This window comes from Falco rusticolus, chromosome 1 (genome assembly GCF_015220075.1).
Source record: "Falco rusticolus isolate bFalRus1 chromosome 1, bFalRus1.pri, whole genome shotgun sequence".
NCBI classification, from domain to species: domain Eukaryota; kingdom Metazoa; phylum Chordata; class Aves; order Falconiformes; family Falconidae; genus Falco; species Falco rusticolus.
Window position 1 is genome coordinate 30,915,453 of NC_051187.1, and position 24,629 is coordinate 30,940,081.

General features: G+C 41.7%; 1 protein-coding gene across 2 annotated transcripts in view; it reads right to left on the bottom strand.

Annotated features, from left to right (window-relative positions):
- Positions 1–5,578: 5,578 nt before the first annotated feature.
- Positions 5,579–24,629, bottom strand: part of ATP2A2 (ATPase sarcoplasmic/endoplasmic reticulum Ca2+ transporting 2) — a 48,686-nt gene continuing 29,635 nt past the window's right edge. Inside the window, exons 9-21 of one of the 2 annotated variants that reach the window (XR_005102287.1) lie at positions 23,191–23,279; positions 19,712–19,814; positions 19,052–19,183; positions 18,838–18,960; positions 18,421–18,639; positions 16,835–17,170; positions 16,339–16,559; positions 15,071–15,273; positions 13,737–13,822; positions 13,204–13,337; positions 12,038–12,155; positions 10,354–11,919; positions 5,582–6,381 (exon numbers count right to left, since the gene is read on the bottom strand). Coding sequence is in view for 1 of the 2 variants with exons in the window: in XM_037375432.1 (XP_037231329.1) it covers positions 11,650–11,919; positions 12,038–12,155; positions 13,204–13,337; positions 13,737–13,822; positions 15,071–15,273; positions 16,339–16,559; positions 16,835–17,170; positions 18,421–18,639; positions 18,838–18,960; positions 19,052–19,183; positions 19,712–19,814; positions 23,191–23,279 (2,034 nt within the window). In the remaining variant the exon portion in view is untranslated. Of the gene's footprint in view, positions 11,920–12,037; positions 12,156–13,203; positions 13,338–13,736; positions 13,823–15,070; positions 15,274–16,338; positions 16,560–16,834; positions 17,171–18,420; positions 18,640–18,837; positions 18,961–19,051; positions 19,184–19,711; positions 19,815–23,190; positions 23,280–24,629 lie in introns of both variants that reach the window. The other variant, XM_037375432.1, reaches the window with a different exon arrangement.

Consider the following 24,629-nt stretch of genomic DNA (forward strand, 5'->3'; position numbering starts at 1 on the left):
TGTGCTTTGCTCTAAGGGCCATCAAGATGCCAGCTCTTTCCCCAAACTATTGAACTATTTTAAAATTCACTGATTTTTTTGTTGTTCTTGCTTTTTTTCCTAACGCTTAGAGTATAATCTGGTGTGTTATTCCTTGCTGTGCAGTATGGTTTGAGTTGAAGCTGGTAACCTGGCTTCATCCTCTGGAAATACTATTTTCCAGGAAACGTAACGGTGATGACATCGGCAGAGCAAGAGCAGCAGGCCGTGGATGTGCGTCCTCCTTACGCCGGGCTATGTAAGCTGCCATCCATGCGTACGGGTCTGGAGATAAATGTTTGTCAGGCAGGCAGTAAAAAGCTGTGATCTCTGACCGAGCAGCTTTTGTGCCTTGTAAAACTTGACAGGGTCGTGGTGAGCCGCCGGCGGCGCGGGAGGGCATGCAGCCTCATCTCCTGCTTTTCCTGCTGAGGTCCGTAGTGAGGCTTCCATATGGAATGAATTATGGATTGAATCATCTCTGTCAGTTCTGGTAGTGCTGTGTGGCCTGGAGTGCAGGTATCTGTTTAATTAACGCAGGGGAAGTTTGGCATTACTCTGAAAAACCCAGAAATTCTTGTATTAGTCTTAAATTCTAGCTGGTGTGGGTAGCTGCTCATTCTGGTGTTGCTGCTGGCTGTTACCAGGGAGGAACAGGGTATGGAGACAGAGTTTAACCTTTCCTCAGCTCCAGGGGGGTTCTTAAGAGGTAGGGAAGGAGGTGGCAGCTCCAGCTGACCCTGGATTATATCAATCTATCAAATGTAGATCAATAACGGAAACGATGTCTGTTCTGTGGAGGATAACATCACGCTGAAATCCTGCCAGTTCAATAAGGCAAGCGCTTGCCGTCCTTACGGAAATAGTGGGCTCTCAGAAATTTTAAGGAGCTTGTACCCTTCAAATGCTGGTTGAGTTTTTGCAGAAGGGATTTAACCCTTCCTGTGCTGTGCTTTGATACCTGTTTTTGTTCCCGCTGCCTCTATTGCCCCAAAGGGGTGATTAGGAAACAGATGGGTTTCATCTTCTTTTGTGCTGTGATTTACCACCCATGCTATAAATTCAGAGGCTTTTCATGGCCGAAGGAAGAGAATCCGTTGTCCGGCCTTAAATAGGTTTATTTTAAATAATTTTACAACTTCCTACAGGGATTCCTTGGGTAGGACACAAGCGGCTGGGTGTGTGGTCATGGCACAAAGTGTTGCATCTCGTGGGCAGGACTCATCCGTTCCTCCCCCATGCCCTGATGGAAGGGAAATCTTACTGGTCCCAGTGCCAACCCAGTGAGGATTGCCTTTCCACTGGGCTCTTAGTAACAGGTGAAAGAGGAACTGAGCAGTTGGTGGGATGCTGCCAGCAGGGCTTTCACTGATGGAAGGGTCTCGGTGAAGACTTCCAAAACCAGTGCCTGCCATGCAACTGCTGCGGGGAGCGTTTACTCCCTTTAAGCTTTAAGATCAGAGCATCAGTGGCTCTGTTTTGTGGAAAGTTGGATGCTGTTAGTCTTTCCAAGTATGTCTGTCAGATAAAAGCCCTTCTAGTTTAGGTAGAGCTCCCTAATGAGCACGTGGAACCTGACTAGGTGTAGGGAAGAGCTAAATGCTGAGCTGGTCTGACCAGGGCAGCTCTGAGTAGACACAGAAAAGCAATTTCAGGAGCTGGAGCAATCCGCAAGAGGTGAGAAGAATCCTGTGAAGCCTGTGTGCTCCAGGGTCAGCATCAACCTGATAAAGGAATTCAGGACTTGATTTTAAGTGCTTAAATTTCACTTCAACACCTTTATTAGCTCTGTCCTTCAACCTGGACTAAGGGAACTAGCGCCTGGTCCCCCGTGGCAGTAGCCAGCCGCCGGCAGCAGTAGCCTTCCTCTGGTTTGGTTGCCCGTGCTGATGCAGGTGCTGCACAGCACACGTGTTCACTCTTCAGGTGCATTTTGGCACGTCACATACAGCTTTTTGCTTTTTTATTGCGGAATGTGGTTGACACAATGTGGGCAGAACCGCTGGCAGCGCTGCTCGGGGAGGTTCTGTAACTCTGGGAGGTGGAGGACTTGTTAAAGCAGGTTCTGGGTGCTTTGGAAACTTGGCCTTGGTTTCTGACAGGCCACCTGTGGTTTACATGCCTCATCTGACAGTGGAGACTGACTCGATGCTACGGTGATTTCCTTCTGTTTTGTCTTTTTAATCGATGACAGGTTTGGGAGCTGTGAGCAGGAGCAGCGTGGGGTTTGGAACGCAGCCCGGCAGGAGCCTGTGCTCCCTGGATGAAGCTGAAATTTCCAGCACCTGACACTGGTTTGTGAGCAGGGGTGGTGGCTGTGGCTTGGGTCCTTGTGCCGTCAGCTCTCGGAAGGTGTAAAGCCCCTCGGTGGGGTGCGCTGAGACATGGATGGTGCCCACAAACCAGAGGCTTAGATTTTATAGTGGTACAGGATTTGGTACCCATAACTTCCAGCCAGAGGTGAACTGCGTCCAGCAAAGAAGTCCGCTGCAAAAAACAGGCCTGGAATTGCTGGTTGCAGCATGGTGAGGTGATGAGTATTTGGCAGGAATCCCTGGAAAGCAAGAAGCTCCACCATGAATCGTAGTTGGCATGGCAGACCTGAGCCATGGGCAGTGAGGTTCTTCTTCCAGGAAGGGAAAGGATGCACCTTTGATGAGTTCAGAGGTGGTGGGAGCCTTCCTGCCCATGGGTTGCCTGCTGCAGGTCAGTCTCGTACCTAACGGAACTGCAGGTCCGTGTTCATGCTTAAGTCGCGTGCAGGGCGGCAGCAAGCAGGAGGCCAAGGTGCTCCATGTTTCACAGTCACGGTACACCCGAGCTGCAGGACTTGGTGACGAAGGTGTCGGCTGGTTGCAGCTCGGTGAGCTGCTGATGTTATCTCACCCAGCAGCAAAGCAGTGCTCTTTGCTGGCTTTATAGGAAAAATTGACTCTGCCACCTGCACAAACAGCAGGGGGTTTGCAGCAGCCTGGCCTTAGTGGGGTTTGCGTTGTCTGTTGTTGTTTCTGAAGTTTATTTTGGTTAATTGTGGTATCCTTTCTCTCTTGGGGAGTCTGAATGGGACACACCGAGCAGTTTTTGGAGGCTGACCACTGCTGGGAGCTGCCAAGGCTACAGGGAGAGGGACCGTCCGTCCCTTTGGGCTGAGGGATGCAGGAAGGGCAGCTCCTGCTGCGTGTGCTGGAAGGCCCCGGCCTCCCCGCTGCCTTCCTCGGGCTCCTGAACCTGTGTACCATCAGCCTGGCCGTCCTCCCTTGTGCCGTGCTGAAGCCTGGCTGGTACCTCAGCAAAATCCTGGGTCTGGCTCATGCGCAAGCTGGTGCTGCCCCAGAAGCGCTAATTCACATGGAAGCGTCTGGGTGCTCCCACCACACCACCCGTGTCCTGTCCCCCACCTCCAGGAGGGGGGAGATAACCCTTCCAGATTTGGTTATAAGGGAATAATCTCTAGATTCAGTTCCCACCGTCTCTGTTTAAACACAGGGCAGGGACTTGACCTGATCAGGCAAATAGCCCAAACCTGCTAAACTGACATCCGAGGGCTTCTGTGCACTTCCACATGGAGAAACTGTTGGGCTGAAGTGTCTCAGCAGACCGGTTCAGGCGCTTGGAGAACTGCAGGCTGAGCCGGGGGTGGATTGCTGGTCTTCTGCAGTCCTGGGGCTTTTTGCCAGCTGAGGTTGCAAAGAGAATTTGCCATCTCCTCCTCCCTGAAGTGTTTCTCCTTTTCCCCACCAACTCCTGGGGGTGGACGCGGGTTCTAATCGCACACCAGTTCACGTCCAGGTAAAAATGGGGCTATTTTTCTGCCCTCTTTTTAGAAATGTAAGTTTGATGTAGTATGTCTATAATGCCTAATAACTTGAGCTAGGGGAAGTGCTGCCCAGCTCCGTGGCTGGCAGTGGGCTCGTCCATGCAACGCTTCAGAGCCAGGGGTTTGCAGTGAGAGGAGGAGGGGGATGATGAAGCTGTTTATCTCAGCATCTCTTTACCACATACCCTCACACTCCCACTGAGCGTCACATTTTCTTCATACAGCTGTAATCCCAAGTGACGCTTGCAGTTCGCTGGGGTGACTAGTTAGGAGTTAGGCTTGCAGCTCATCAGTTAAAGACACGTCTAAAACTAAGTTCTGAGGCTGGCCCCGGTTTGCTCACCAGCGCAGCGCTGCCTGCACGTGGAGATGCTGAAACCAGCCGTGGGATGTCACTCGCTGTGACAGCAGCGTGAGCCGCTTTCTGAAAGATGACTTTGTAGCATCACCGAGCTTTACACTGGGTACCAGCGGGGGTGACAGCAATTCCTGCAAGGTGGAAAAAAAAAGGGGCAGCAGATCAGCCGAGCAGCAGGAGTAACCAACCGTCACAAATGTGAGAAACTGGACTTGAGCCACCTTCTGCAAGGAAGGGAACCTTGTTTTCCCCCTCCTTGCTTCCTAATTAAAGCAAGGCTGGAGGGTTATGACAAGGGAAGAGGTGCTAATGGGGCAGCCTAATCATTTAGCTCAGGTGTCTGTGTATGGCAGTAACGGGATGCCCACCCCAGCTCCCCGGCGGACCAGCAGACCAGCTGGGAGGGTTTGCTGGAGCCAGGCTATAAATACAACAGGGGAAGAGCTGTGGCTGTAGATAAGAGGCGGGTGCTGAGCTCAGTTCTGACAGCCGCAGCGCAGAGGTTAGGTGTAGAGCTCAGCCTGCTCGGAGCAACTACTACCATAGTAGGAAGCAGCCCCAGGCAGCGCAGCCCCATGTATTAACGCATCCTCCACCATCCTATAGTTCAGCTGACCACTGGAATTCAACCCTGGTATTTTTAAACCTCACGCTGTTGTGTTTGAAGGGCCTCAGCCCTGGCACCTCATTTGGATGATGCCGTTTGCTAGCAGCAGGCTGATATCTGTTGAGAGGCATTACATTTAAACCACAGCACCGAAGCTGAGTGTTGAGGGAGGCTGCACCTCCTCATCCTCCAAACAAAACCTGGTTTGTGGGCTTTGGAGCGGAGTGTTGCAGGATGCTTGGAAAAATCCAGCTTTTAGCCTGGCTGAACACTTCACCCTGTCTTTTGGGGAATGGCGTGAGCCGTCCCCAAGAGCAGCACTCCCAGCCTGGTCCGCAGCAAACACAATGGGTTAATCCTCCTTTTGCCTACGGAAGGGGGAAGACTAACAGCTAGTTCAGGCTGGGGCAATATAGAAAACAGAAAAAGACAAAAAAAAAAAAAAAAAAAAAAAGGAAGATGTATTTGGGAAAGAATTGTTTATTTTAAGTTTGTCAGAGGGATTTTACAAACAATGGAGCATTTTAAAAAAATTGAGTGATCAAAGTACTTGACAGTGTCCCTTAACACACACACACACAAGCCCCTGGACAAAGGAAATCACACCAGCGAGGAGGTCAATACTGCCGGAGGAGCAGCTGGCATCTGCATAGTTCTAGGAGGAAAGATTGCAATGGTGTTGGTGCTAATAAGTGTCATCCTGGCATTAACTAAGAGAGTGCTGAAGTATGTACGTGTGTACCTGCGGAAAACAAAGTGCATGAAATAACACACAAAGTACGTATTGTAGAATAAATTTATTTACCTGATACAAATGAAACTAGGTGTGATGCTTCTTACTGTCAGCATGTAAATAGACAACTGATCTTATTTACAACTTCTAAAGATCACACATGCAGTTGTGGTAACTGGCTAAGTCGTTTGCTGCTTTTTAGATAAATGCATCACAATATTTTGTATTGCACCAACATCTGTCTTACTGCCTTAGATTTAAATAAGTTACATTACAGTGCAAAAGAGGTCGATTTGCACACATGATAAAAAAATCCATAGTTATGAACTGGAGGCTTACGGTTTAACATTCATCTGTAATTTTTTTTTTCAATGAATTTTATAAATAGGATAGCATTTTACATAAGCTGTTATAGAGTAGTATGTTTGGATGATACAATACAGAGAAAGATTTGTCTACAACTGAAGGCATGCATTATTTTGATATTGTACATTGTATAAACTGACATTTTACATACAGAAATATGGAAAATTGGCTGACAGCTCCGCAACTCTTGTTCAAGGATAAACAAACTCTTCTCCATGCAGCACAGAACCCAAACTTCTCTGGAGAGAGTTTCCAATTCAGTAAGCTATATTGCACGTTTGTACATCTGTATAACGAAGTCCTAAGGGTACCACACGTTTCTTCCACAGAGAACACAATGAGTTTTGTTTTAGGGAAAGCAAAGAATCTTTACACGATACATGCAGAAGTTTTGGTAGATGTGTTGCTAAAAACACATGCAATGCAACAAAACAACCTTACATTTCTGCAAAATTGTTTAGGAAGCGATTACTCCAGTATTGCTGAAAAGGAAAGAAAGAAAAGGCATCAGTTAATGAAAGGATGAATGCTAAGTACCATTATACAAGCAAGACTTAAGATCAACAGTGACAGAAGGAAGAATGTTAAGTTTGATAACTGGCTGCTCTGTCATTGAAGGGACACTCTCAGGTTACTTTGTTCTTAAAGCTTAGAACCTTCTGGATTACGGCTCTGCTCTTCCGAGTATGGCAGAGCTCCGTTGTCATCAGCGCAGCCAGCACTTCCTACAGAAGACTGCAGTCAAAAAGAATTGGGACACGTTCAGACAGCTTCTGCCTTTCTCTGCCCGACGAGCGGTGACAGATAGGTCTCACTTTTTGTAATTTTAACTTCCAAGTTCCATCCTACAGAGTTTGAGCTCTTAAGAACTTTAAGGGCATTTTTCTAATCAAGACATCATATGGCAGGTTTGGCCCCAAAGTGACCTAACAATGTCCCTTTTCCAAGTTATGCAGCTTCTTCTGGGAAGCAGTAGGAAAGCTCTGAAGAAGTAATTAAACTACACAGATTAATGCATAGGCAAAGGGTAGAGTACAACGTACTGAAGTTACTACTGTACTTTACCCCTAAAATACAGCGTAAGGTGAGCCTTGCATCTAGGAGAGACGACTAGAGTACTCTGAACCCCTAGAACCTGGGGGTGGCTCTCCAAAATACTGCTTCGACACTATTAAAATTTAGGCTCTCCTGCTAAGATTTGAAATGCATATTAATGTAATTAAGGATGTAATTAGCAGAGATTAGGGAAACAGTTAATGGTTAGAAGTGCAAAAAAGTAAACAAGACAGGTGCAAAAGACAGACAACTTTGTATCAGTTTTACCTCCCTTCATCTCAGCAAATTCAACCATCTTTAAGCTGTTTACCATGTATATTCTGTGCATCAGCTGTGTTCTTGGAACAGTGACACGACTGCTGTACTGCATTCTATCATCAGATTAAAAACTCAGTTTATTACCATTTGCCTTCTCCAAAATAGTCTCCCTACAAACACAAGCCTCCTAGAGCTCTGACAGACCGGTATGTATTTTTCTGCAGCCTCTCTCATACTTTTTATTCGCGACAGTATTTTGGGAAACCAAGTATGAACTATTTTTATTGCTTGGATGCCAACAAAAAGGAGCAGCTTATTGTGTAGCTCACAAACAGTACTTTGAATCACATTTGAAAGCAGAAAGGACCAGAGGCAGCACAAAGATAAAAGCCCCCATCTAAATATTTGACGTATGACTGCAGCAGCCTGACCCTTTTCTTTGCTCCGACGCTGACCGGGCTACTGAACGCTGAATTCCGGAGGAGCTGGCCGCTCCCACACCAAACCCCGCTGGTTTCCCAGCGTAAGCCAGCATCCTTCCTGGTGTTCCTGGCACAGGGCAGCATCAATCCCATGATTGATACTAGTCTTACACACCCCTCACGCTAGAGAAATCAGCAGTGACACGTGAGGACTCCTAAGGAATCCAGAAGACAGCAAAGATGAAAAAGCTCAGCGAGGTGAGAGCAGGGAGAAACAGAAAGTATAAAGTTATTTTCTAAAAACGGGGTAGGAGATAAAGCCTGGGTAACTTTTGAGTTATTTCTGCTGAACTAAGTGCTTCTGTTTATCTGTTCGCAGGGCTAAGACTGAAAAAGGAGTTACCTATTTCTATCCCCAGGTGACCCTAGTACAGTGGAGGTTAGAGAGGAAGGAACAAATTAAGGTAGAGCTGCAACTCTGAGATGCTGGCCAGTAAGTCTGTTCTAAGTTGCCAAGTCCTCTGTCCTTGGCTTCTCTCGCTGAAAGGACTGACAGCTAAAGAACAACAGGAGCTGCACGATTAAAAGACAAGCATTTTAGTTAACATGTGCTCTTGCAATGCATTACTGACCTCACAAGTGCATTTCTATAGTTTCGGTAACTGAAAAGCCAAATCGCCAGCTGCCCTCTGCTAGTCCGACCCTAGAAGCACTCGGCAACCGCCCCCAGCCCACTCGGCCGAGAGGCAGGTCAGGATCAGACCCACAGCACCAGGATCACAAGGAAGCTCTGATTCCAGGGCAGGGTGCTTCGCTGCCCAGCTTATGGTAGGTCTTAACGTCTGGCCAGTCCGGACCACACAAGGCTGGTATGTACCATGTAATTTCAGAAAACTGAAATACTGAAAGCAAAACAACAGCTGCCACTGCGCCCAAGACAGGTAAGTGCTGATCTTAGGGAACCCTCCTGCTCCACTTCTACAGGAGAGTTCGGACAGCAAGACTGGGAGAAATAAAAGAAAACTGGTGTAATTAAGATCGCTTGGGCTCTTGAGGAGCACTTTATAAAACCTGACTGTTCCTGTACCCCTAGGAGCCCGCAGGGATGAATGCCACTCCATTTACCTGCCAGTCATCCAGCTTTCAAAGGCAAACTCCAAGGAACACGAGGCCCTAATGCAAGTGCCCCCAAGACACACGGTATGAGTAGGCTCTCATGTCAGTATGAAAATCCATGACAAGCAGTAAGATTCATCTTCAACACAGACAGAGATCCAACAAAGAAGCTGTTGAAGACTGAATTCTACCCATCAACAGTCGTTTCCCCTTCAGCTCGTTAGAGATGGGGAAAGGGAGTATTTGGCATAATAGACAGGAATAAGATTGTACAAGAAGCAGAATCGTTCGTGGTGACAGTCAGAGATGTGGCTTTAGAAAAGCCCACCAACAGGTCACACAGAACCAGCTTTCTAAGGTTCAGTGGCATTCCTGCCCTGGAAAACACCTGTCAATAACGTTGGGAACACACAGAATTAACTTGCTAGTATTTGTTTCCAACAAGTAACATCCTTTTACATATTCTGATCTCAAGGAATCCTAAACCCACATGACCTATTCTTTTCCTGTTTCAAGTCTCACATAGTGTATTTATTATCGATACAGCAAATGGCCGGTGCTGGCCATCGGTTTTGTGGTACGCAAAACCTTCGTCTGGCAAAGATGGGTTCTTCCACACCAAAGAGGGCATTCAATGGGATTTAAATGCTTACAGTTTGGCAACGCACCTGCTCCGTCATCAGATCCAGCTCCTCTGAGTCACTTCAGCATCAACTTAAAACAAGTCACAGCCTATGTAAACTTTGAGTATTCACAATGCAGTGGGATTTCAGATAGGGACTGTGTATTTGGAGGTTAGCATCTGTATTTGAAAGCTTGAAACCTAGAGAATTCTCTGTGCTCACTGGATTCCAGCTGGCACCAACAGAACATAGCTTTTAATTATCATTTTCCTCTAAGAGGAATCAGAAAGCTGCTTGAATCTGGTTATTAAAGCAGACCGAGCCAGCACAAGATAACACAGCACCTGCTACTCTACAAAGACATAATGACCCCAGTACAATTTTCAAAGACTATCCTGTTAAGCTGAGACCGTTCTTTAGTCTTTTCATATGACCACTGTACAAAGTCTTTCCACTCACTGGAAACCATAAGCTGTTTTTGCAAAGCAGAGTGCCTACCCTTTGAGCACTACGAGACCAGGGAAGGATGGTCAGCTCAAGAGTGGCATCCCCTATTTCAGGGCAGGAAAAAGCTTTGGAGTAAACCAGTACCTGACCACAAGTACCAGACTGTTTTGGACACTAAACATTCACGTTAACAGCTGTCAATGTCTTAAGTTACAGATTTATCCAATTTTATCTCAAACTTAAGACTACAAGCTGTTAAAGTCTTGGGGCACTAAGACTCCTGGGTGCTATAAAACAAGACCCTAAAATACACTAAACCAAAAGCAAGTGCTTTGCCTTTGGTATCAGAAATTTGAGCTTCAGATCACAAAACAAGAGTCTAAAGTGGTGATAATAATGTAGCACAGCAGAGTTTGACAAAACACAGCATGGGAATGAAGGAAATTACTATTTATTCTTCAACATGTATACAGCATACGCTATTTTACAGCAAGTCACCACTGGCATGGTGAAATGGAAGAGAAATACTCACTTTAGTCGATGAAAAGTTGGAAGGCATTGGAGAAAAACACCACAGTTAGGACTGTTAATGACTTACACATTGTTGATACAGGACTGAATTTGAAAACATGCTTTAACATTTACCGTAATAATGAAGGTGGTTAGTGCCACATTAAAATAAAAATAGTTCTATACAATATGTTCAATTTGGTCATGTGCTATTTACAGATTTTACAAAAAACACACACGAGCTTGTTACTTTAAGTCAGGCTAACAACAGGCCAGCAGAGTAACTCCATGTATACAACTATCATTAGTGCCCTAAGTGTAGGAAATCCAATTTCTAGCTAATGCAGTGCAAGTTATTTTTCCAGGTCTTATTACAAGTTTTGATCATTGGGGTGGGGTGGGGAGAAAAAGAAAATGAAAGGATCTGACACATGTAAATAAGGTATTAAAACCCAACTTAAACCCTCTTTTGGGTTTTTTAACAAACAGACTGTGTTTGTTAAAAAGGCTTGGTTTAGATTTAAGTAGACAGCCCTGTTCCTATCCCTGCATAATGGGCAACACTGGCAAAATAAGGTCTGTTACAATAAAATACAATAGACAAATAAATAATCTAAAAAAAAAAACACCAAACAAAACAAAACCAACCCCATCTATGTTGAGAGTATGGAAGAACCCCAGCAGGCTGCACCTGGAATGGTATTTTCTGCATGAGCAGGATTAGGCATACCTCATACAGAAACTGGTGTAAACAAGGACAGTTCAGAACTGAGAGTGAGGGAATAGGAAGAGGGGAAACAGAAGAAATCCTGACTGAGGTAGCAGTACTCTCCACCCAGCGCAGAAAGTTCCGCTTATGAAAAAAAGCTGACTTTGTGACAAATTAAGTTTGGATGATCATGCAGAAGACAAACAGTTACATGCTTTTTTAGTTTTAGACAACACACATTCATTCCCTAAAATCTGCTGCCAAATTTAGTTTGATAGTGTCCGCTGGCTCAAAAAAAATTTATTTTTTACATAATGAATAGACTATTGAACAGAACACTGTACATGCTTCTCATCTACAAAAAAATATTTGCATAAAATAGTGTTAGTTCTCTGTACATGTCAATGGACACTTCAACTGTGTATAAAAGAGGAATATATTGCCCCCACTGAAGTCAGAAAAAGCAAAAAACCAAAATCTAGATTATGAAACCTCCATCACCGGCAAGTATGTTCATGTGAAAATTCAGCAGAAATAGACAGTTGCTCTAAACAATAAAAAAATTAAGTTAAACTTTTTCTTTGAATGTAAAACTTGTCACCATGTCAGTCAAGACCAGAACATATCACTAAAGTTAGTGTCTGTACTGTAAAGCCAGATAACCAAGGGCATAGTAATGAACACAAACGGCCAGGAAACTCCTTCGGTGCATGCTGACAAAGAACACTGTTTGGTGGCAGGCCGCACACTATCTTTACCAGGTTCCAGGTAGTTACGGGCCACATATTTAAGCGTTTCATCCAGCAGAATGACAGGTAGTGAGATTTTCAATACCATCAGCCATTGTGTCACATTCAAAGGTGTGATCTGGAAGATAATCTGAAAGAAAAGCCAAGTGTTACCTCTTTTCTCCCCACTCCATCCCTTGCCTTAAGCTCCAGACAAGTTTTTGCTCTGTCTCCAAGCTCAGGGATGAGTGTAAGATACATGCACTTACTGGTAGCGGTTCCACATAAAGGATAAGGAAGTGGAGTGACATGGACAAGCAAATCGCGCCCACCAGCCAGATATTTTCCCATGGAGGCATCCTCATCAAGGACTGGTTTTCTGATAGACTGCAACAGAAACATGGTGCATATTGTCTACATGAGACACCAATAAAACTCAAAACATCAGAAAACTAGCTGGAAAGAAAAGGAGCATGGCAAGTCACAATTATCGCAGTCATGAAGGAAAGAAAGATGCCAAGACAGGAGTTATATATATATGTTGCAACTTTAAGCTACCTTGGAAGCCTGCTTAGCAAAGCAGTCACAGTTCAGCCTCACATTTATTTCTGAAAGCTTCTGTGTGTTCCTGCTCACACCTTTTTGGCTAAGACCCCAACATCCTCTCCCATGGGAGGGGCAAGGGAAGGATGGGCATGGCAGAATCCTCCCCCATTGATCGTACACCTGGAGACCCACTTCTGAAGTTCATGTAAAGACTGGCTATACAATCTTTATATATGTAACAGGTCAAGTACTTGCACGTTCTCAGTGCATGTTCTGTAATTTTGCTCTTCAGCTTCAATCTGCATTTAGGCTATGCCGTAGAAGAGGCCAAGATCCAGAACATCAGATGTAGAGCAGTATCTTATTATGTAGGACTACTGCAATACGCTTGTATTTAACGTTTATTTGTTTTTAAATTAACTGACCTCTAAGCTATTTGAAGAAAAATACCCTTGACATTGTGCTATTTAGTGGTTTCCATTTATAATCTAATACTAATTGGCTAAACCCACACTCCCTTAGGGCAGAAAAAATTATTTTCCATATCTTCAGCATTCTTATTTTAGTTCTCCTTGATATCACTTTATACCAACACAGGAGGGATAATTTGATAGATTAAGCTTAGATTAGAAATAACGGAAAATATTTCAGTTGCTCATGCTTAATAGAATACCAGAGTGAACTGGCACTTAAAAATATACCTTATGATAAGAGATCTCAAATGTTACCTAAGAGCGTAATTTTGTTTGCACTACCCAGATTCAGAAAGGAAGTATGACTCATTCTTCATTAGCTGAGCTGTCCATACACTAAGAATCAAACTGCACAAAAAATAGGATTTCTGGATAAGGTATGCAGCAGCTTTGCCTTCTTATTTGGACATACGAACCTGTTGAGAGCATTGCACATCTCTATGGTGACAAGTACAGAAAGAGCCATTGTCATTGGATATGGAGACTCAAAAACCACGCAGTCGACACCAGAGAAGTCTGGATTGTCCTCTTTGCACTGCAGAAAATGGCTCTAGAACAGAACAATGTGAACTCACTTCCACAGCTTGTTAACTTTTAAAGTGTACAATAGGCAATTACAAAATAAGGGGCAAGTATAAAAAGAAAACTTTCTAATATGACTCCTATAAGCACTGGTTTAAAACTTTTGCCAGCTTTAGACAAATCCCCTTTAGTCTTTTACTTACAAGACACCAATTAGTCCTTCAAATTGTCTAAAAGCTCAGGAATCCCACTCTAAGCTTTAGTATTAAGACAAAGTAATCGTAAGTTTTACAGTGACAAGTCTGAAAATGTGTTGTTACACAAATTTCTGTAACCTACTGTTTTTCTACAGTCATTTCAAGTTGTAAGCATGAAAGAAGCATGTACCTCCCCTCTCACCCCCAAAGACATTAAACTGAGCAAATACCAGCTGGTAAAAGGTAACTCTTGGACCACCATCAGCAGCGATAAACCACCAAGCAGCAGCACCCACTGTGGCAGCACCAACATAACCTTAAAAAAAACAAAGTGCTTTTTTCAGCATTGCAAACTGTATGCAAGAGAAGATCTCACTTGCACGAACTTCAACCTCAAGACCTTCAGTACTGGAAAAAATATAAAATTGTAATTCATCTAATTTCTGTGCAAGTAATCTGCTCCACCAGCTGTAACTTAAATAACCATTAAATATTGTACTAGTACCTGCTTGCAGAAGCTGACAGCTAGAACTTAAGGCAAACAAGGATATCACTTAAGAGTCATCAACCTGCAATTTTTCTTTTTTCCTCTCAGAGCTCAAATGTGTCTGTAGTGACATTAACTAATACTGAAGTTTACTTAAAGATCTATGAAGTCAGTTGGAAAAATTAAGGTCACAGCTTTTGGCGTGAAGACAGAGAGAGATACTCATTCTAGCTTTACAGTACTATAGCTGTATTTAAAGTTTAAATTACTTCTGTTGATTTCATGAATTTACACTCTTATTTTCCTCGATTTTAGCCAGGCCAGCAAACCTGTTGTGTTGTTCTGCTTAAGCAGGAAAATGGTAGGTTAGATATACAACAGGTGTCATTTTCAGATTTACAATTAGTTCTACGTACTCCCTCAACAGCTAATGCAGATGCGCATTCACTAATGGCTGGTCTTGGTTCTTCACTCCCAACCCCACAACATGCTCATCCCCCTAAGGCTGACAGGTATTGCACAGACAAGCTAAAATCTGCTGTCTCAATGCTTTGAGATGAAAGTATTTCAGCCTGGAATGAGCCAAATGGGAAAAGGCAAGTTAAGTGGCTTCTCGAGTACAGAGGTCTAACTTGGCCCTAGGTTCATCTGCTCCTGAAAGGTTTCTCGTTTTTGAGGACTGTAACATCACCCACTACCAGGCAATTCTGAAGGTCCTATGCAGTTATAAAATTTCTAATGGTTTCCTAGCTGTCAAAAATCAAAAGATTCTGACAAAGTGGTGAATGTCATACTGGTGTTATGTGGCTAGGGTTTTTGGTGCCTACAGTTGCTAACAATGGAAAAAATAAAAAACGCCACTTCACTGTTCTGATCACAGCACTGCCTGCAAACGTGCAAAACAAAGTGTGAATCTTGAAACAAAATAAAGGAAGAACACCAGCTCCACAGAACATCTATTGCTAGCTTTCAAGATTCCGGCATACAAGGAGATTAAACTGCTTTCAAGCGGATCTCAAAAAAAGAAGATTGTACTTGCCTAAGTTTACTTAAAAATAAGACACTATTACTACTTACATCCAATAGCTAGGTAACGGAAGAAGAGCCATCCACTGATCAGTGGCTCTTTAGGGTTGCGTGGTGGCTTATTCATGATATCAAGATCAGGAGGATTAAAGCCCAGAGCAGTAGCAGGGAGACCATCCGTCACAAGGTTTACCCATAACAGTTGGACAGGAATTAGAGCTTCAGGAAAACCAAGGGCAGCAGTCAAGAAGATACTATAAAAAAATCCACCAGTTATAAGCTTATTCTTGTGCATGTAAGTCAGTCCTTTTAACACTTAAGCCTACGCCTGTAGCAGCACTTCTGTTCTCTCACGGAGAATTATTCATTTAATATCACAAGCTGAATATTCACATTCAGAAAATGAAACATATCAAAGAGCAAACACTTGTAACCATTGACATGTAAGTTTTGAAGCATTATCTTCTTCTGGTAACTTCATGAACGGAGACTTCTCTGATTTAGCCTTGTTTTTTCCCCACTCTGCTTGTCTGTATAGGTAAATATATACATACGTGCATAAAGGCTTGCAAGCCATTTTCTAAAAGACACTAGAACTTCTGCAGACACAATAGCATTTTAGCTCAAATGACTAAGCTTCATTTAGCTACATTACTGCTTGCAAGATGAGTCCCTGCAAAAATTGAATGAACACATAACTTTCAGGGCTCCAAGCCTGAGTGAATCAATAGAACAGAAGCAGGGGCTGCAGCAAGAGCCATGTGAAGGACAGCTTTAAAGTTCACAAGAAACAAGGCAAGAAAATTGCTGCGTTATATTCCACTCTGGGAGAAAGTATGCTTTGATATAAGCAACTGTTACAAGATTAGTATTTACATTCTGTTACCAGAAATGCCTTCTGTGGCATTGCGTCACCATTCCTTCCTAACACACAAGACACATTCTTCTGTAACTTGAGGTTAAACAAACATCCAAGTTATATCTGTGACTAAGCTATCTGAAATACCAGACCTTGTAATATTTGATTAAAGTTTTTATTTTCCTATTCCAGAAAATTATTCCAACTGCAGAAATAACTGTAAAGCATTTAGCCACCTACTGAGCTAGAATATTATATACAATATCTCTCTCTTGTGCTATGCTAAAATTCTCCAGTAAAGACTAGGCTAGAAGTGTGCAGACTTCCACACAATCACAATGACCAATTACCTGAAGAACCTGTTTCTCTGGTTTTAGCCAGAAATACTGGAAGTAAATACATAACTAAAAGTCTCCATCATCACTACTCCAGTTCAAAGAAAAAAACATTTTAAACCTACCAGACAACTTCTCCAACATTGGAGGAGATCAAGTAACGGATGAACTGTTTCATGTTGTTATAAATTGCACGTCCTTCTTCCACAGCAGCTACAATAGTTGAGAAATTGTCATCTGCTAAAACCATTTCAGAAGCGGTTTTAGCTACTGCAGTACCAGAACCCATAGCAATTCCAATTTCTGCTTTCTTCAACGCAGGGGCATCATTGACACCATCACCAGTCTAAAAGAAGAAGGGGGTGCGGTGGGGCAAGAAAAGAACATCAGGTGGGCACTTACATACAGGACCATAGAGGAATTTTGTACTGGGTGTGCATCTGGATCTTTAAAAAAAATAAAATAATATATCACTTAAGTGCAGAACTGTTCTGAGGCTTTGAGTTCAGGGAAATGTGGAATCAAGTGTCTTACTGAAAGACGCATTAGTCTGAAAAGGCATAATTTGGGTTTGAACACAGCGTGTGCCTTTCAAACCAAGTAAAAGTTCAATTAACTTACCATAGCTGTAATCTCATCAAAAGACTGAAGAAACTCAACGATTTTAGATTTGTGGGAAGGCTCTACACGAGCAAAGCAACGGGCATGGTGGCAAGCATCTCTCTGGGCAGCGAGTGACAGTTCATCAAATTCACGACCGGTAAAGGCTTTCGTAGAAACATCTTCATCTTCCACGAAGATACCAATGCGACGGCAAATAGCTACCGCTGTGCCTTTATTATCACCAGTAATCATAATAACTCGAATACCAGCTTGTTTGCACAGCTTTATAGATGATGCCACTTCAATTCTTGGGGGATCCAGCATACCCACACAGCCGACAAAGGTCAAATTGGTCTGGAACGAGACAGCACCAAGTTTGAGTGCAAGATCCTGCAGACTTCTGATCTGACATTAGCAAACAATTGTTTTGCTTGCATGCTACGTTATCATCTCTCAGCACAGTGACGTTTAACTTGTTGTCCACAATTTCTGTGGTTCTACATTGAGCAATTAAGACACTGAGGCCTTTGTTATCCTGCCATTTGGTCAAAATCAATGTATTATGAATTACTTGCTCTCATGTAAGTACTTTTTTCCTGAAAAGCTTACTTCAGAGTTTCTTACCTGTTTCACCATACTAAGTCTACACAGCACTTTAGCTCTCAAACTTAATTCAGAGCTGGAGAGGAACTGAAGTCACAAAGCTATATGCAAGTTAACAAGAGAAGGTAAATAAGAATTTAATGCTTTGGAATCAATGCTACATGGTACCATCTACATGATGATCATATGGGAGGACAGTTCATTTGCAGAGTATGCCACACTTTGAAATGGGATCCTACCTTTCCAAACATATCTTGCTTCAAATGTGCTTATTTTTTAGTTAAAACATGCTCTGCTTGTCAGCCTTGCAAATTCAACCTGCAAGCAGTCAAGTCTTTCCTTTTTGTCATCAGTGCCAGGAGTGCAGAGGACAAGCCAAAAGCTCTCATGCAACTGCTGTCCTTTCCCACCCCCCTCTAAATCCTAGATACAGATTTCATTGGAAAATTACAGAGTAGCTATGATTATAATCACGGACTGAGCTTTTTCAGCTGACAGTATGGAGACTGGAAGTGAACTTGACTTTTAGGAGCACAAAATGGCAGGTATGTTTCATCACAAAATCCCCAAAGAGCTCTTACAGTTGAGCAATGTCCAGCTAAAACCCATTACAGCTGAAACCACAAAGCAGTATTTTGAATACTTTCCAGTCAGTCTCCAAGAACAGTTTAAGATGTTATGATCTTGAGGACCTTACATATACACAAAAAATAATACAATTTTCAGCTAGCTGTTTAACTGATTTCTTATACTTTTAGCCAAGCAGCAAGACATATACCAGCCATCCAGAACAGAGTTTCTTCAAAGACACACATAGTCTCCTCTTAAACTGAATATTCCTTCCACACATGTGGTTAACTATTGTGTCTGACATCAAAAATATCCAGAAAGATAAAATTCTCAGATGTAACTTTCTCAAGAAATAATCAAATGTAAGGAGAATCATTGTTCTCCAGTTTGGAAGTGGGAAAAGCATTAAAAGGATCTATTACTAAACTTACCTCATAGTTAATGAAATTTGAAGAGTCCTCAAGATTCATTTCCTCTTTTCTGGGTGGATTGTCATGGGTTGCCAGAGCCAAGCAACGCAATGTATCTCTACCAGTTCCCCATTCTCTAATAACAGACATTATTTTCTGCTTAATTCCTGAGGTTAACTGTATTTTAGCACTTCCAACACGGACATGCGTGCATCTGTCAATTACACCTTCAGGAGCACCCTGCAGAGTCCAAAGGGAAAAAAAAAAAAAAAAAGTAGTAACTTAGCTTAATAGGTCCCTTCCCACTGCAACATTTTCTCAAATTAAAAGTCTTTCTTTCATCTTCAAGGTGCAGCTTAGTTGCATGATAATTTTTTTTAATATTGTGTTACCTTTCCAGCCATTCCATAACTACACTTTCTTAAGTGAGGAACTGACCTTAACAAACATCTTACTCATAGATGTGCGGCTTGGTTTGTTCGGTGTACAATAGACAGACATAGACTTTCTGTCTCTTGAGAATTCCAGAGTGAATTCTTTCTTCATGAGTTGTTTTATCACCTTATGAAAAAACAATAGCATAAAAATGCATTTAGATAATACACACAACAAAACTCACTCCCCAGTGAACTCCAGATAAAAGAGTACTGACCGAGTTGCAAGCGTTTGCACGTTCAATTCTAGAAAGTCCTTTCAAGTCTGTGTCAAATACATTCATCTTTTCAACCAGGCAGGTAAGCGCTGTTTCTGTGGCTTCACCAACTTTCTCATATACTCCCTTAGCCTTTAGTTAACAAAGCAAACAAAAACACAGGAGTTTAAACCTCACCTGGAACCTACCAGAAAAAAAAGTTTGAGTTTCACAATGGGAAAAAAGCTTAACAAGAATTACTATGGCTTACAAAACGAGCAAAACTGTTCTTAAAAAAAGCAGCTTTGAAGAGTATAATTTGTAGGAGATCTCAAGCCTTTACTCTCAAGACCAGCAGAGATGGATGTCAGTACTTTATCATCAAGCATTTAAGTCAGTACAAGATGTGGCAACCTTAAGAAAGCAAGATAAAGCAAGAAAGTAGCAGTGCATTCTACACACCAGGATCTCCAAGTTCCAGATTACACTTGGTGCCTGGCTTTCATTTTCTCAGTGCTCAACAAACAAGTGACTCCCAGAATTAATACTTAAAGGAGAACCTAAATACTCTCACCCTTGACTAGGAAGGAGATTTACCACTGAAAGGTATTACATAGACAGATGAGAACAAACATTTATCCTCATTCTCACACTCTCCTCTGTTCTAGGGTATGTACTTACTTCGTTGTAATCCAAAGAGGAATCATTACAGAGTGCACAGATCGTTGCAAGTTCCACAAGGCCATCATACTGGCTACATTTAATAAGTTTGTCATCTTTATGCCTTTCCAAAGGAAGAAAAGGGGGAGATTTGAGTTAGTTATTTAGTATTAGCATTGCACCTTTCCCCTTCTTTAATCCCTTTACTGTGTTTCCATTTAGTACAATGCTTATTAGTTATGGACTCGGAACTACAGAACTAGAAATTGTTGAGAATAACAGGTTTGATAAAGGTGAGTTCTGAAGTTTAGATCAGAGAGTCATGATCAGAATGACATGATTATTAATGAAATTGCTACTTGAATTACAAAACCTTATTTCCTCCAGTGACAGGCATACAGAAGAGAGGAGCTCAGTGAAGAGGCACATGAAAGCAGTATTAAGAGTACACAAAGGACTTTGAGGGGAGCTCCAAGTAGGAGAGGGATACTGTTGGGATACCTTAGGAGTTCAGCTTCCTTAGCCTTACTGCATATTCTCCAGATTTACTGCCATGCATGGAATGTATGTACTTGGCAGGCATAAAAGCAGATCTGGCCTCTTTAATTGCTTAAAAATTAATCTTTACTGTATGTGAACCTCCTAAGCCAATGAAAAGCTAAGCCATTTCACAATACAAGTTCTACTACAGAAAAAATACTCTTTTCTAGTAGTCATATACACTACATGATGAATATCTGAAGTCTTCAGAAAGAGGGAGGGTACATTTTCCTAAAGCAATGCACCATTTAGACATCATAAATAAGAAGCAGCTTCTTTGCTTTCACATTTGGAAATGAAATTAATTTTCTGGAACATTAGCATGCTTCTAGAGTAAGCATAATAGAACCAAGGCTGTTCAATAATGTTATTTCCCCCGCTACCAAAATTAGCATGACATAACTAGTATATAACATCTTTCATTAAAGCTCTCAAGGAGGGGAAAAAAGGTCTGGTGGTAGAAAGACATGGATCACTACTCTTAAGAATTCATGACATCAATTATGACATGCTCTATTATGTAAGCTTTTGTTCAGTCTCTTGTAGTACTACAAATTCCAGTGTTGTATGCACATGAACAAAATGCATCTTATAAAAAACAAGTATTTTTTTGAAGTTTCATTTTGCATATAATTCTACAGCCACAAGCAGTAGCTTTAAACTCTCATCTCTTCAAAATTCCCAGCAGCTCTCGATTTGTCACCTCATCTATCATGGCCAATACTTCCTGTTTCCACCTGTTCTGAACTTGAAAACTAGCACACTTGAATATCCATAATTCGTTATACCAGGGTTGTTGTTTTTTGGGGTTTTTTTTTTGGGGGGGAGGTATTTTTTTGTTTTTTCTTCCCTTGCCTGTGTGTTCCTTATCAACATTTTCTGGAGAATGGCAAGTGCACTGGAGTCCAAGTTGCTGGGGTCAGTTCTGGATAAAGGTGATTTGGCTGTTGGTTTGGTTTTTTTTTTTCCTTAGAACTTCAGACTTTTTGATTAGCTAAAGATGAACTCATCTGAGGTCAAATGAAAATGAAATCTGCTAACTTTTGCCGCAGTACTTAATTGTTGTTAATTTTATGCCCCCAGTTTGCAAGTAAGTATGCACATCGTGCGTGCCGAAACCCAGCAAAACTACCTGAAACTGTTCAACAATCTCCTAATATCCCTGGGAAATTAGTCAGTAAGAAATTCTAGGGTTTTTTTCAATTAAAAAAGTATTTGTCATTTTGTATTCTGAATGTCTCTTAGATGAAAGTTATGTATCAAATATTTTAAGAATGAACGAAAAATTATTCATTTATTGCAAAAACACTTCATGGTTATGAAATAAGAGTTGGCTGCCTACACAGCTGTGGAAGACAACAGTACCTGAATTTAAGCACAACAAAGAAACATGTGTCAGGACAGTTTGTAGAACTAGAGCAGCTCCTGCTCGGGGGTGGTGCAATGGACTAGATGGCCTCAGCATCCCCAAACTTTGTTTGCAGTGGCAGTTTGCAATCAAAGGTAAAGTCAGTCACCTCACTTAAAAATCCTTACAAAGCCACTGATTAAAAAAAAAAAAAAAAAAGGCTGTCCACAAATGCAGAAATAAATCAGCCTTGAAGGTTTGGGAACTTAGCTATTTGTTTCCTCATGCTCCAATAACAGCCTTCTGTGGTAATTTCCCTTTCACAGAATGTTCTTTATGTACGTGAATGCAGTGCGATTAACATGCTTGTTCACATTTCCCCAATTTCAGCAAGTAAAATAGAACATTTACATACATTGATGACTGTCTTATAGCATGGTGACAGATGTTGAGTATAATATTTTATTATTTTGTTTATCTAGAGCTCATCCGAGACCCGCTAAAGCATAATAGTTGGATGCTTTACAAGGTCTAGAATGTCACCTTGCCTAAGTAAATGCTGTCTCCTGAAATAAAAGCTTAAGCTTTTGACAGCAATTAGCTTTGAAACAAAAGAGAATTGGGGGGATTAAGTTTTTCAGCTGCTGAGAACACCATGGTCTTAATTGCTATGAAAATTGAACTGAGATAATCACTACTGAGATTGGTGAAGATTGCATGGAGTCAGAGGCATGCATGTACAACTCCACAAGGCTGAAATGTTTACAGTAACTGGTTCTTAATTCTAATTCATACACAGTAGAATTCTATTCTGCAAACACAATTGAAGCAGTAAGATTAAAAAGACATAGAAGACTGGCCAAGTACAAGGAGTTGTGACAATCCAGTAAAGAGGATCGCTCTCCTTCTAGAAAGGGAACCCTAAAAATTCCTGAAGTTGTCAGATGAACCTATCCCACTAGTAGAAACTTGCAACTGATAAAGTAAACCATATTCCTTTCTTAAGGCAGTGGGTTTAACATCAGCTCAAATACCAAAAGCCGAGACAAACACATATCTATTCAAGTACAGATACAGAGTCCAACAAACTGTGAGGGCAGAAGGCAGGAATTTACAGTGAATTGAATTGAAGAATTAACTCTGTAAGATGCTTTACAAAAAGATCTACATTCTCTGAGGCAGGGGAATTGGAAATATTGAGCTTACAGATTAATAGAGGCTCACCTGTTCAGATTTATGCTGTTTTTTTAAATAAAAAAGTAACACTCATTTTGAAGCACTGGGATAAGCTAATCTCTGCCCAGTAAGATTTTAGTAAAAAAAAAAAAAAAAAAAAATCCTTTCAACCTACCCCTAATTTATTTTCAGATTAAAGGAACACTGCAATATTGGAGACTGTATTAAGTAAGCTTCACAAAGGTTTACTTTTCTAGATTTTAACTTGTTTTTACTTTTAATTATTTTTCCTCTCTAGCCTTTCAGTGTGCATTCTCACTGGCTGAGCTTTCATTTATTAACAATCACTGTTGAATATTACATGCATCACTTTTCAAGACTAAAGTAACAGTCAATGCACAAACAGACAAATATTTAACTTCAACAGAACACTTACACTTCTCCCATGGGAGCATACGTTGAACCAGTTACAGTAAATTCATTCAGAGAACAGCTATCTCCTTCTACTCTGTCCAGGACAAACATCTGAAATTACAGTTAGAAGCGTTACTACCTTTGAACAATAATTAATGCAAGTTATTAAACAGGTCTTCAGCAAGCAGGTACAAGAGGCACGTTCGGGTTGAATAAAGAAACTAGACAAAACCAGATAGGATACTCTGCACTTCAATCCCACGTATGTTTGAACAGCTCCCTATATGGAAGCACAAAATACAGAAACCAGCACTTCTGCTTCACAGATCTCATTTGAAAAAACTTGAGTTGTGGCATAAACATTGGAAGAATTGAAAAACACATACACTATGTACACTTAATTTCAGCTGTGAACACTACTTGCACATCCACTTGACAATACTGACTATAGCCAAGCTCTTCCTGGGCTTCAGACTTAAAAATTAATTCTCATTTACACACTTGAAACTGCAATTCCAATCAAAAGCAGCGTAGGGCAGCTTGGAAACTGACAATTCTTGCCAAAGTAAAAGCATCTACAAATACAAGAAGCTTCTAGATCTAAGAGGTAAGGTTTTAGACTAGAGCCAGACTATGGCCAGTTTCCCTTAATACCAGCCACTACATGAAAGTGTTTCCTTTCCTGGTTTTCTAGTTATAAGTCACTTTACCATCCAGTACGCTGGTAGCTTAAAACCATTCAGACAGCTCAAGTGCACTTCCAGCACAGGTTGAAGTGTTATTTTCAAATACAGATACCAGTTTGAAGGATGCAGTTGTAGCCCACAAGACACCTGCATCTCAAGTTTTTTCTTTGTTTTTGTTTCCCTTCTAGGCAAGCTGCAGGCAGAACCGCTGCTGGGAAGATGGGAGATAAAAAAACAAGAGTGCCTGAAGCTGTCATACTCTTATGATTTGCTGGAGTGTTAGTAGAGAAGAAAATAATTTCTCACTAATTGATAGTACATCTTAATGGAACTTCTTATCTGTTGGCTAGTATAAGCCATTTTGCCATACCACGTTTTAGCAATGTCTTACTTTACCTTCATTGTGCTGCCATATGATTTAAGGCAAAAAGCTTCACAAGATACAGCCTAATAATGAGGTTTCCCAACTGAGCTGCATCGATGTCTGGAGACCCTATAATCTTCAAAGTGATTTTAAAAATCAAAAAGCTAGACAAGCTGATCAATTAAAAGCCCACGAAGCAGAATAAGTGCATTCTCAGAGGGAGATACCACAGGACATTAGGAGGAGACTTGAGGGATTCTTTTAAAGCACAGAAATTATTTTCTGACAAACATTTTAGTATAGGGCTCCTTTGGACACTCAGGAGTTACTACTTAACACAGACTGAAACTACAAGTAAAATTACTGTTGTAAACCTGCCTTCTCCAAAAGCTAAGCAACGTCTCTACTTAG